Raw genomic sequence first — 13,567 nt, 5'->3', positions numbered from 1 at the left:
AACTGTCAACCGTAAGTGGTCAATTCTACTAAACAACAAACGCAATTAGTCATCAGTTCCACGGCCAATTAAGTAATTGACGTTGGTGAAACCGGCCGAAATGATGGTTCTACACGACAAGCACGCACGCTTAGCGCTTTTTTTACCTTTTTTTTAAAATTGTACATACAGGACATACGAATGAGCTTATGCTTTTGGACAAGCGGATTTTCTTGGATAAGAAGTGACAGTTTGTCACTATAATTATCGTTATTTAAATATCTAAAAGATTGAAAAACAGTGATGTGTAAAGTTCGTTCAACATAATGTACAACAACGTCCAATAATATTGGAGAAAAATCTATTCTTTTTATGCAACTATTGGTTGAAAAATACCAAGTTCCGTTGAAATCGAAGATCTCCATGACGTTTGTTTGAACTAACAGACAAACAGACGGGTAGGAATTATTTATGGGATTTGCACAGAAAAATAAATTTGTTTTCGGGCTTAACATGCCACGCTCCCTCCCTTATTAGCGTCAGCTTTACTCTGCATTACATTGCGGAATAATAAATGGTCCATGCGGGGGATGAAACTGACGGTTTCATCGTAGTTTCAAAGTAGTTGAAGTTATTCGAGTTAGTACTTGCCCAAATAAATGTATAAATCGCTCATAATTAACAATAATGGGATTGTAAATAAAAATACACCAATGACATGAGAATAAATATGACTAACAAGAAAATATTTTATAATAATTATAAGGAATAACTATTTATATAAACGCACAACTTCATAAAGTATGTAACACACTGAATTGTGTATTGACAATTATTAATAATCTCTCATTTCAATTAGTCTGCTATTATTAGTTATTGATTGATATTAATTTATCACGCTTCATATATAATTTCTGACAGCTAATAATACACTAATAGTCAATAATTCCTATTATTGTCATTAGCATTACCACAATGAGAATGCTTGTAATTATGATAACCATTATGAATTGCATTATTCAAACGACAGATCAAACTACGGTGTGATTATGCAGAAATGGGTGAACGTAATGGCAATTACCGTTTTAATTGTCGTTACATTTATTGATAGACGTCTATCAGAGAATGTACTTCAATCGGACAATGCATGCAACTAGTATGTGCAGATATGGAACGAGCGCCAGTTACATACACTCTTAGCATAATTAATTAATTATATAATTAAATCATGCTTAATGAATCGCACCTAGCGCATATTTGCACTTCTCCTCGCTTGCGTAATAGGCTAATGTGAAGAATACCGCGGAATGCATTTTAATTATGTTCATTATGCGAGCGTGCAATATTTGTTTAAATACGACAATTAATGAAAGAATTTTATTAGAAATACATATAATAGAATCTGCTAACAAATTGACTGCAAAATTCAAGTAAAGACAAAGTAGTCAACCATTTTGTAATTAAATAATACATTTCATTTATATTTACTTGTAATAAACAATTACGAAAAAAAAAGATTCTGCTTGGTTTGTGTTAATATTTTGCCGATAGGTTCTTTTGGTAAATCAGTCTTAATGCAGACACATTTCATATCAATCTGCCGTAATCTTATGTTTAAAATCTGCTATATTCAAAGCTAATAAACCGTTAGTATACTTTGTTAATATTTTGCGATTTTGTTTATTCTCTGAGAAGTTTTATTACTAGTTTCAGTTATAAAATTGTGCTATTTTCATCAAGAGCTACGTTAGACGAAATTTCTGTAATATAATAAAAGATAATATATATATATATATATATATATAAACGTCGTGAAATTTTAATTATAACTAACAAAATTTTTTTATCATCAACCGTTAATTAGACACGGATGTGATGCGATTGAGCTTCAATCTCGCATTATTCCGAGAGCGAATTGCGGAAAAGTGATAAAAGTAATTGCGATGATGAATAGATAGCAGAAGACGGAGTTTAGGAGCTTTAAATTCTCTTCCTAAAACTTAACTTTGAACAAAACTTAAGCTGAAATCAGAAGTTTCTCGAAAAAAGTTTCGCAGTATTTATGAAAGAAAGCTCGAAAATAATGGCAATTTGAAAATTTTGCGAGAAATGTGTGCAAATTGATAATATAAAAAGAATATATGGATGTAAGAAGGAAAGAAAATAATATGAAGAGCATATGGTTCGTCGATTAAGGTCGCGAATGATCTTGGTCTTGAAATCCAAAAGTAAATTACACAAAAAAGATAAAGTCAAGCCAGTAAAGCCAGCTGCGACGGTAGACAAAAAGAAATTTAAAAAACTTAAGTTAAAATTAAAGAGAGAACTTAAACTTGCAGGAAATTTCTGTTATTGTAAGCGAAATCAAAGTTTAAAAAGTAACGGAGCATATCGAACAAAGCGAAGTAAATGCTTTCCTTTTCACTCTTCGAAGAAATACTCTAAGAAACATAAACGAGAATAATTGAAACTGTTGATTGTTTCTGAAGTTAACATTGAAGTTCTACAAAACATCTATTATAACAAATGCTACGACAATACATAAATAAAAAAAAAACACAATTATATAGTACATACATGTAAAAATAGAAAGAATTAAAAAATCATCACATTGTATTTTAGTAATATTTTCAATGTCTGACTTTTTACATAAATGGCTTGCACAATAGTAATGTTTTATTACGTGAATGATTAAAGATCGTATTGTGTTTGATTTCATAATGGAGACAAGGGAATGCTCGAGAAAATACTTCGTAAATTCTCTTTTTTACATTTTTCTAAGAAAGCCCAACGCTAATTAGCCGTCGTGACCGTAATAAGTTCGATAATGACTTTGGCTATAGTAATTTTCTATGTATATTTCTTGTTTGTTCAATATGAACTAAGAAAAATAACCAATCGTTATGAAATTCTAGAAACAAACGATCATTGATCTGAAGAAGGGTTGATGCGTGTATTATTAACTCTTGCTGATGAAACATTAAACGAGACACTTTAAACATTCATGAGCATTTAGGAATATATTCCAACTACATTTAGGAATATATCATATGAGTTATGTTCTAAAAGATTTAAGTGCTAGAAAACGTTGCTCATTAACAAGTACAGTTTAAATATATATCTAATATTCTGATAACGCAGATTTACAATCTCTAAATTATAATTAAATTAGATATTAAAATAAAGTTATCATATAATAAATTCAAGAATTTTGATTTTATCTCTTTAAAAAATAGATTTAAAATACAATAGTCTAAACAGATTATTTAAAAATAAAGGAAAGTAAAAGAGATAAGAATGAAAATAAATATGTATGTGGAATTTTGAAAATTTCTTTTTTACAAAATATATATTTTTCCATAACTGTAGATAATCACATAGTTATACAATGCTCGTAGATTCTTATAGATGCATTCTGTGTTTGATGTTATGTGCATCAAACTTGAACGTGAATATTAACTGCTGTTTTTATTATACGTTGTTCATAATTGATTTGTTTTTTTCTAAAACGTCTTTAGTTCCATAATCGAAAATTGGAGCTTTCTCCAAAATAGTAAATTTTTAATCTAAAATTGTTATTTTAATTAAAAAATGACAGGATGTTCCCCATTGAATGGAAAATAAACATATAACATACAAAACCCGTAGCGTATAATTACTATTGCATTATCTATGTGTTTACGTCCAAAAAGAATTTTGCAGGCAACATCGAGAATACAGGAATACTTACTCGCATCTAGGGTTAAATCGCGGAATTGGATCACAATTACAGATCTACTTTAACTTGCATGAAATTGTAACCGTCGAGAAGACAAGGAATGAGAATAAGGAGAAGAGAAGCATGAGGTAGTAGAGATCGTCCGCTCGTTCACTTTATTAAACGTAACTCGCATATCACGAGAGTCTGTGGAAATTACACAATTGAACTCCTCGTGGGATTTGAGTCAAAATGTGCGTCAGAATTTAATTATATAAATAGCGCAAGATAAGCTGAATTATCGCTGAGGTAGCGTCATAATTTCATTAGTTTCGTTATATTGAAACAAATTCAATTAACAAGTTGATATTTTGTTCTCAATGTATTCTGTATTGTGTATTATATCATTCGCTCTAGCAATATAAATTATAAATTATGTCAATTTTAATATAAAATAAAAGAGGGAGAGGAAAAGAAAAAAATATATAGAAGAAATTATATATTAAATATAATATATTAATCTTGATGCATCAATAAGCTCCGCAATGAAATTAAAATAGCATTTAAAAAATTTGTATTAACATTGAAAAAATTTGCACTAAAACTGAGTAAATGAAATTGAAGAAATTAAAAAAGAAAATATAAACAAACTTCAATGCAATAGTCCAAATGCAATAAGAATTAGCAAGGTTACTGAAATGGGCTATTAACTAAATTTATCAGTTAATATATATACCGATTCCCATTTAACATTTTTATTTAACAGTTTACTTGTTAAATGCTTTATTTGAAAGCTGACAAACATATTATAAGTTATTTTATGATAAAATATTATACTGAAATAGTATTAATATTTATTCTTAAAACGTGCCAATTTGTCATATCATGCATTCTCCATTGTTTAATATTCGCATTTAATATTATTACTTTGCATTTAATCGCTATTGCTCGCTTTAATCTCTCATTATTACTCGTTTGTTCTCTCATTATTCGATAGATCGATAGATCTTTCATGAACATTCTATCAACTAATAGAACCATATAGCACTCAGCGGTTCTGGTTATCCTCAGACTTTGCAGTGTGCACTTACTACAAAATTGCGGACGTGTCCCATCGGGCAGTTATCGCTGCACATACTACGTGGAATGTGAAGCTCGCCGACTCCGGTCGCCCATCGTGTCATATTGATGTCCAGAGAGAGCCTGAGGGAGTAAATTAACCTTTAATTAGCCTTAAATCTGGGTGCCACAGTGATTTCATCATTGAATTGTTACATTGTAGGCACTGTCGAAAGGAAATGTTATGCAAACAAAGCCAATTTTTATAAAGGATTCTGCACGAAAAGATTAAAAATACATAAATCGTTAACTGAATATTTCATTTTATCCTGCCTGAAATATAAGAGGGTTAAAGATTAATACGACAGTTAATTTGTACAATCCGTATGACAAATGGTAAAGTCTGCGGATCCCATTTGAATCGACGGATGCTTAAAGTTGACTTACTCTTCTTTCCACGTGCCAATGAGGATATAATCGAAACGACCCTCGTCCTTCCTTTGATATTGATAGATGTTGTAAAATCCGTAGGCGTCTCCGTCAGAATTAAACTTAATTTCAGTATTTTGGCGACCTAAAACAAAATAAGAATATTAATTTGATAATTTAAACACAATAGTTACGCGATTGTAGAATATAATATGTAGAATATAGCTATGCTTAAAATTTTTAAAGACTCGTTATATCTTTTAACTTATATTACTGTCAATTTCAATTGCATAATTCCAAACATTATTATGGATGTAATAAAAATACTGTAGAAATAATATTTTATTAACATAGATATAATGACACTTAAAAAATAATAACAAATTAAAAATAAAAAGGAAAAAAGAAAAGAAATTTAAAAAATTATTTGAGGAAAAATCAAAGAAGGGTTAATTTTAAACATTTAAAGTCACTAAAAAATAAACTAAACTAAACTAAAGTTATTTATAATATATATATTATTAATATATATATTATATATAATATATAAAATAATTTTTTTTGAGGGTAAAATGGTATTATGTAGAGGGAGTTATGCTAACCAACGGAAAGTATGTCTCTGGTAATTTTTCCGTATCATTCTGCTTGTTCAGACCATCAATTTGTTTTTTAATAAAAATCATTTCTGACGTGATTTTTTTTTTTGAAAAAACGGTTCTATATCTAATACCTGAACATTATCCCAATTTATTTTGTAACCACATTCGATCTGATGCTGTGATAGTACAGTGAGAGAATCTTTTGATTTTCTTATATTAGCTTTATGTTCTTTGATTCTCGTTTTTACTTTCCTTTTGGTTTGAATACTCTGAATATTTTTTGAACATGATATTGTCGTTAACATATCAGGATTTCAGGAAGTTATTAGAACGTTCCCAGCTAACGCTAAATATTCGTAGAAAGTTCGATTCGTATTTCCAATATGCTGAATATTACGGAACAGTGAAAGAATCGTCACAGAATATACAAATATCGATAAAACGTACAAATTATTATATGAATACTCCTTATACATATATGTATATCACGACTATCACGAGAATCATTCGCGAGCGAGCAGTACACATCTCCGCCGACAGGACCGGAAAAAGCGTTTTTACATTTTCCATTATAATTTAACACAGGTGAGAGATACGTCAAAATGGTTTAATGCAAATATGAAAGGAATTAAATGATCTTTCCAATGGCACCTTCGATTTTACGATCGGACTTTATTTACTCCTTATAGAGAGCAAAAACTGCAAATAGGTCCGATTTAGATCACTCTCGCCTATATAAAATAATATACAAAATAATATAAATATTATTAATAATATATATCTAATAACTGAAAGAGATAAACATAAAAAGTTAAAAAGTAAAACATAAAATTTTGTTATCTAATAATACGATTCAAAGGATTAGAGATACGAACATGTTGGTCGGTGTAAGAGCGAAGCGAGTTTGGACGTTCAGTCTGCGAAATGCATGCCAGTTATTTCACGCATGGATTATGGTTTATTTATAGGACACTGTTAAAAGAAGGACCTGACTACAGCTTCTTTTTGTTCTTGATAGGATCTATCCCCTTTTCTCAGTTTATCTCTTCATCCTCGTCGCAATAATTCGATGCCGGCACAACGCAGACCAACAAGCGGGTATACGCAGGATATATACAAAATGTTATTTCAAAGACACTCCACCAATATGAAAAAATAGATGGTATAAGACAGCTCACCAATAAAATAGGTTATACAGGAGCGAGGCTGAAGAGATAAGGATAATTTCGTACGCGAGACCAAAGAAAATTATGAGCCACTATGAGGGTAAAAATCGCGAAGCAAAAGCACAGTCGGGTATCGTGGTAAGATACGAAGAAGATATTAAAGTCGTGGCAATAATGTAGCAATATATTTTCTCGCCATCATCTTCAACGTTGTACAAACCAGAATTTCTGATGTTTCTGAGTGGAGCTCAGAAATTTTAAAGCTTTTGATTACTTTTTATATTGATAAAACGAAGAAAGTGAGTTTAAAATAAAGTGAAATGAAAATGAAAAAATATAAAGGAAACGAAATTATACAACAAATATAAAAAGAACTTTGATATCTCTACTTTTTAAAATTAATTATTCTAATAACATTACAATAACTTGGAGACAATCATGATTGAAAAAAATATATGATACATAGATATGTAAATAATATAATTTACATATTAAAATTATTAAACTTTACATATTAAAATATTAAGAGGATACATATTTTAATTTAAAATAAGAAATTTACAAGCATAATATAGAAAAATTAAGGATAAAAATCAACAGAAACAGAATATCTCACAATTTCAGTTTATTCGATAAGCCTATTAGCCGTTTCGTCAGAACTAATGGGAATGCACAAAAAGGAAACATCTCGCTAGTCCATTAAGTTATTATTATTATTGCATTTTTTCCCGACAAAGAGAAGCCTGCGGCAATGAAAGCTACGAGATACGTTTAGTTCAGTGAAATTCACCTAGAGGTTCATCCGTTTTCTCGTGTAGTATCAGAGTACATATAGAGAAACGTGAATATAACAGGGTGCAAACAGGTGCAGGATTGTCAGGGTTAGTAAATAAGTTTGACAAAGGAAAATACGTATACATTGTTATTTCGCGCACGTAAGCGCCCCAGATTTGTGCTGTGAAAGCTCGTCGACAAAATGCTCAAACAAGTTCGCGGCGTTTGTGCTAAGTTATCGTTATCGTTATCGTTGCAGCGAAGCCAGCGTATCGATTATACCGGAAAATTACATTTCGCTTGCCGTGGATTATCAATAAGCCATGGATTATCAATAAGCACGAGATTTCTAATGTGATGAATTTGAATATGATCGAATGATCCGAGCGACAAGCTATTTATTCGCGTTATTCAGGCAAAAAGTTTTTATTCACGCCGAAAGTTTTTAAAATAACTTTTAATTTATATTTAATTAAACAAAACTGCTATGCATGTAAAAGCAAATAATCTATTTCACTCCACTTGCACATTTCACATTATCTAAATAATCTTTGCTTTTAATCGCATTTCTCAGCATTCATGAAGATTTTGAAGACAATTATTTCCATAGAGATATACACAGGTTTTTTAAAATTTTAAATACATACCTGTTTTATTTTTCCCTCATTCTCAAAAATTATTCGTAATAGAGAAGTAAATAAAGTACAATAATCAAGAATTGAAAAAAAGAACAACGAGATAAAAAAGTAATATCGAATGGAATTTTTCGTTCTCAATTTGCGGTAGGTTTTGTATACCAGTTTATCTGTGAAAATGTTACGGGAAGAAATGAGAGAATTGAGATGCATAGCTTTTTCCTTCCGAACGTTAAACAACTGAGAACGCGAAATGAGAGAGAGAGAGAGAGAGAGAGAGAGAGAGAGAACGAGAGAGAGAAAGCCAGATAACGCCAAAGTTTAAACGAAACTCTTTTCAGTGCTTACAGCTACGGCTATAAAGTTTCCTTTCACAAAATCCAATTATCAAAAACAATCCACTAATATAAATACAGAGGTCATTGTCTTTATTTGCTGCTTATATGCGTGGCATTTGGTGCACGTTGGATTCATATATTTCATATCGCGCAGTAAAGCAAATAATTAAGTTCTATCGAACGGATTATTCTAACTAGTTTTACGATAATTGATATTTTTATTCCCATTATTGCATTCCCAGCAAACACAGAATATAACTGCAATGTTGCAGCAACATTGTAACATTTCTGCAATATAGTAGGAATGTTATAATATTGTTGCAATGTTGCAGTTATATTCTGTGTTTGCTGGGTTCTGTCCACAGATTAGTTTTCCAGTAGTATAAATAAATCAAATTTGATCTTATTCTTCACTGAGATATATTATTCCACATGTGTATCTCAAAGAAACTTATCCAACAATATTGCGTCTAAAAATGTTTATAAAATAAATAAATAAATTGATATATAAAAATATATATATTATGATATATCTATATATATATATATATACATATATGTATGTATACTATTTATATAAGGAAATTTCTCTTGGCTATATACATATTACATATATTTATCAAGTGCAATTTATAATGAATTTGATTGGACGCACTAGTGCATATTAAAGCTGTTGATTAAATCTATGTAAAAGTAAAATGCAAATATTTTGAATTATAAATTGTTGTGCTTTTGGGTAAAGGGATCGATTTAATCCATACTCAGAGAATTTATTTGACAGTACGTCTACACGGTACATTACATGATAGTACACTACGTGCTGGTCAGTGCCGATGTGAACAGGCCGCGCTATTGTTACGGATGTATCGCAGGGGAACGCCGGGTAACTGAAAGATGGCGCGCGGCGGTAGTTCGCAATCATGGAGGATGTCGAGACAAGACTATCTGTACGCGGGAAAATTTAGCGCGCGTAAACATAAAATGCGAGATACTGATCAATACATATTCGTATTGATCAGTATCTCAACATAAACTATGAATAATAAGATTTTACTTTAACAGTACGATAAAACGTATTGAATATTTCATGGTTTAATCTTATATTTGTATCAAACACATATTCTTACGTTAATTTATGTACGACGGTTTTAACGTGCACCTACAGTGCAAATATATCCAATTGAATTCGCTATTAATGCCTTCTTATTTCGTTTAAATAATCTAGCACTTGTACAAATCAAATTAAAGTTCAAGCAAAAAATATTGGATTTAGATTAAGCGAAGAATAAATGTCCTTATAGTACCTACTGGATGTACACTGGTTTCAGATATTCTGCAGTTTATCTTAAAGATTATCTTTCATTTATATCGCTAATATTGATAAATGGGAGCTATTTGAGGTAAGATATTCCGACACGAACTAACATCCTGATAGCGTAAATGCCTCGGGGATTAAAAGCGGACAAAGGCGTAAGAGCGTGAGTTTGAAAGATGAGATGGCGATGTTATGAAATTATTGGAAAAGCTAGGGAAAAGGGGAAGGAAAGTAAGTTTGAACGTTATGCAATATCGTTACGATAAATCTCGGCTGATACGCGAAAGGGAGATAGCCGGTTAAGATAATTTCATTTAATAGTGTCCCGTAACGAGGGGCAGTTTTAATTGTGTCGCAGAGTCCATTGACGTGAAAGTGTTACGTGCTGTTAAATCGGGGAAAGTGTTTTAATTGCAATATTGATGAGGCGTCGAGATTGCCATCCTCTGACGTCACTGATAGATCGCTACATGCGGAATGATGCAATTGCAGCTCAGCATACGCGGAATTCTCGCGGACATAATTGATCGATATGTCCAAGCCTCTCAATTTAACAACTTTTTTTACATTCGACATGTGAAAAATACTAACGACTATTTAACCAATTAATCAATGCTACATTGTGTTACACAAATGCGTCAAAGGTTTCTATGACATTCAATGATTTAAATCCACAAGTATTATAATATAATAAGAGATGCAACTAGAATTTCAAGTAAAATTACATATTCATTATACATTTTTTGCGCAGCTTTGAAATTATGCTTGAAAGTTAAATTAAATGTTAAATTAAAAATTACTTGGAAAGAAAAGCTGCTTTGGGTAACTCACCGATGAAGCTAATATTACGTATGTGTTGGAGGAGTCGTGGACCGTCCGGTGCTGGTACAAGCGATTCGCAGAGATAATGCGACGTACCCAAATTATTTACGCACTCTTCTTCTATAACATTATGAACACTGTGTGCCATGGCGTAAACTGCATCCACTGCAAATAAAATGATAATATTCTGTTTCAGCAATGTTCTAATAAACGCGAATTATCTATCTAATCTGTTGAAAGGTTCCTAAATAAGCATTGTTCCAAGTAACAAGCTATAGTCACTTTAACATCAATATAGTTAGTCATTTTAAATTATTGACGTCATGTTACCTATTTAAGATGTAATAACGGCGTCATCTTTTTGACCGACGTCATTCATTTATTCATTCTATTGTATTTATAACATCATTCATTTACCGTTAATAATACAAAATTACGCATTTTCGACGTCGCGTCGGTTTATATGACATATTACGTGGTTATCTCAAATTTACATTATTTTTACAATGATACGAGTTAGATTCGTTAAGAATGACATCAAATAGACAACATCTTGCTACTTGAGATATAACTTAAATTAAATGTATCTGTTTTTCTAAAGGAGAAAATTTTTTTATTTCTGTAAATAACCCAAGAATATGAAAAAATTACAAATTCATCGTAAAGCATAAAAAAAAGGATCGTAACCTGTTAGTACAGAAGACAAAGAATTTCTCGTTTATATCCGAGATCTTTGAAAAATAGAGCGAATTATGTTTCTACACACTAAATAAAATATTTATGTACGTCCTGCTTCTACAATTTTATTTATCTTATTGGTTACGATAAGACATGATTCGAATTTTTATTCAACTTATTTAAGGAAACATTTCACACAATCAGACAAGTTTTATTGTTTGATCCAGATCTCGAAGATTTCATGTTATACGATAGCGAACACTCATTTATTTATTCCACAGATAAAGAAAGCATTAAATACAAATTGTTACTTGTGGAAAAGACGTTTGGCAGTTAATAAGACGATTTACAAGATTTATCTACTATCGTGATACATTTGAAGGTAAAGAGTTTCCGATCGTTTCGCACTTAACAAGATTCCGTCATTTATCTCACGGGAGAAAAAGAAAGAAAAGAGGGAGAAGAAGAGCATAAGCATGGTATTTGGGAAAACGTGATGGTTGATTTCGTGCAACTTTTCAAGCGCCATTGGATGTGTTTGTTAACTCAAAAACTATAGGAAAAATCGAGGAAAATTGTTTCGTTCGGTTTGTCACTGTTTTCTTTCTTTTTGTTTGTATAGTTTCACCTCGTGAAAGTTTATTCGGAAAGTGTACAATCTAATAGATCATAGAGTAGGTACAGTCAGCTGCGATTAATTGTGAACACTGACGAATTCTTATGGACAAACGATAGTAATCTAGGATTAACTGTGTGAATATTATATATATTTTAAAATTTTACTTTATTTCGTTTACTTAAATTTATTAATTAAATTTATTTAAGCATGAAACATACATGTTATATTTAAATTGAGCGTAAATCCAAAATCTTTGAAAAATATATATTAAAAAAGTTCGAAGATAGATAATATTAATTATTAATTAAAGAAAATTAAAATAAAAACTCTCTCAACATATTATATTATATTATATTCAAACTCTGTATTGTGTGTGTATGTGTGTGTGAGATAATTTTATATGATAGATAGACGTGGTATGTTATTGCTCCATGATAGTATTAGACTGCATGTTGCAAAACAAGCCGTTAAAAAATTAGCAGAGTACAAATACGAAATTCTCCCTCATTCTCATGATCATTCTCCAATAGATTTATTTAAGTATTTTGATAGATTTTTACGTGAAAAAATATTTCAAGCAGAAAGTGATGTGAAAAGTGCGTTGTGCTTCAATGAATTTCTTGCATCTCGCTCTTCCAATTTCTACGTGAAAGGCATTGATGTGCTTAGTGCTTGTATCACATTGGAGGAAGTACAGACGAATCAAAGTGAATAGAGACTATTTCAATCGACAAGTTATGTGTAAAGTGTATCGAATAAAAATTTAAATTCAAAGTATAAAAATGGTCATTTCACCTCGATTTCACCTACAATAACCTTATAGAATTTTGAATATTTTATCTCTGAAACTAGGACTATATGTTTATAAAAACTTTTTTTTCATAAATCAACTTTAAAATGTAAATATGCATGTAATCGAATCGCTTTCATCGACTGCACGTATACATGGCGGAAAATAGACTGAGGCATACACTAGATTTATAAACATGCATCGGCGACGAACGCCGATAAAAAAAAATCGTGTGATAAATAATTCTTTTATTTAAGGCTCACTGTTATCTCACTGTGTGACCTAGTCTCGTCATATATATATATATATATACAATATATATATATATAGGAATTATGATCGAAGAGACGACTAAGTTTTTCTCGTTTCTGCTTTTGAGCTAAGAAAAATGGTCGAAGGGTGACGAAAAATTGGAGGGTGCCGAGAAGATTTCCTTTCCCTTTCATTCTTTTTCCCACCGATAACTATCTTTCCGCTTGTCTTATTCTTCGCTCTTTTTTCCGCACCAATCATTTCCTTCGCACTTCAGGATATAAACGATCACGAAATGTCCCTATCTACAAAGAGTTCCGATTCAGTCTCAGCAATTAATTAACCGTCACGGTATGAATGAAAAGAGTTCATCCATGTTTTTTTTTATTACAACTAGCACATTCCCTGCGCGCGC

At 31.0% G+C, this 13,567-nt stretch overlaps 1 protein-coding gene across 1 annotated transcript in view; it reads right to left on the bottom strand.

Annotated features, from left to right (window-relative positions):
• Positions 1–13,567, bottom strand: part of LOC108720634 (metabotropic glutamate receptor 8) — a 179,929-nt gene that overhangs the window by 17,299 nt on the left and 149,063 nt on the right. Inside the window, exons 9-11 of the mRNA XM_018444757.1 lie at positions 10,823–10,978; positions 5,183–5,309; positions 4,768–4,879 (exon numbers count right to left, since the gene is read on the bottom strand). Coding sequence (XP_018300259.1) covers positions 4,768–4,879; positions 5,183–5,309; positions 10,823–10,978 — 395 coding nt within the window. The remainder of the gene's footprint in view (positions 1–4,767; positions 4,880–5,182; positions 5,310–10,822; positions 10,979–13,567) is intronic.

This window comes from Mycetomoellerius zeteki, unplaced genomic scaffold, assembly GCF_001594055.1.
Source record: "Mycetomoellerius zeteki isolate Tzet28-1 unplaced genomic scaffold, Tzet1.0 scaffold154, whole genome shotgun sequence".
Taxonomy (NCBI): Eukaryota; Metazoa; Arthropoda; class Insecta; order Hymenoptera; family Formicidae; genus Mycetomoellerius; species Mycetomoellerius zeteki.
The sequence above is the reverse complement of the archived record's forward strand: the minus strand, read 5'-3'. Positions and strand labels throughout refer to the sequence as shown.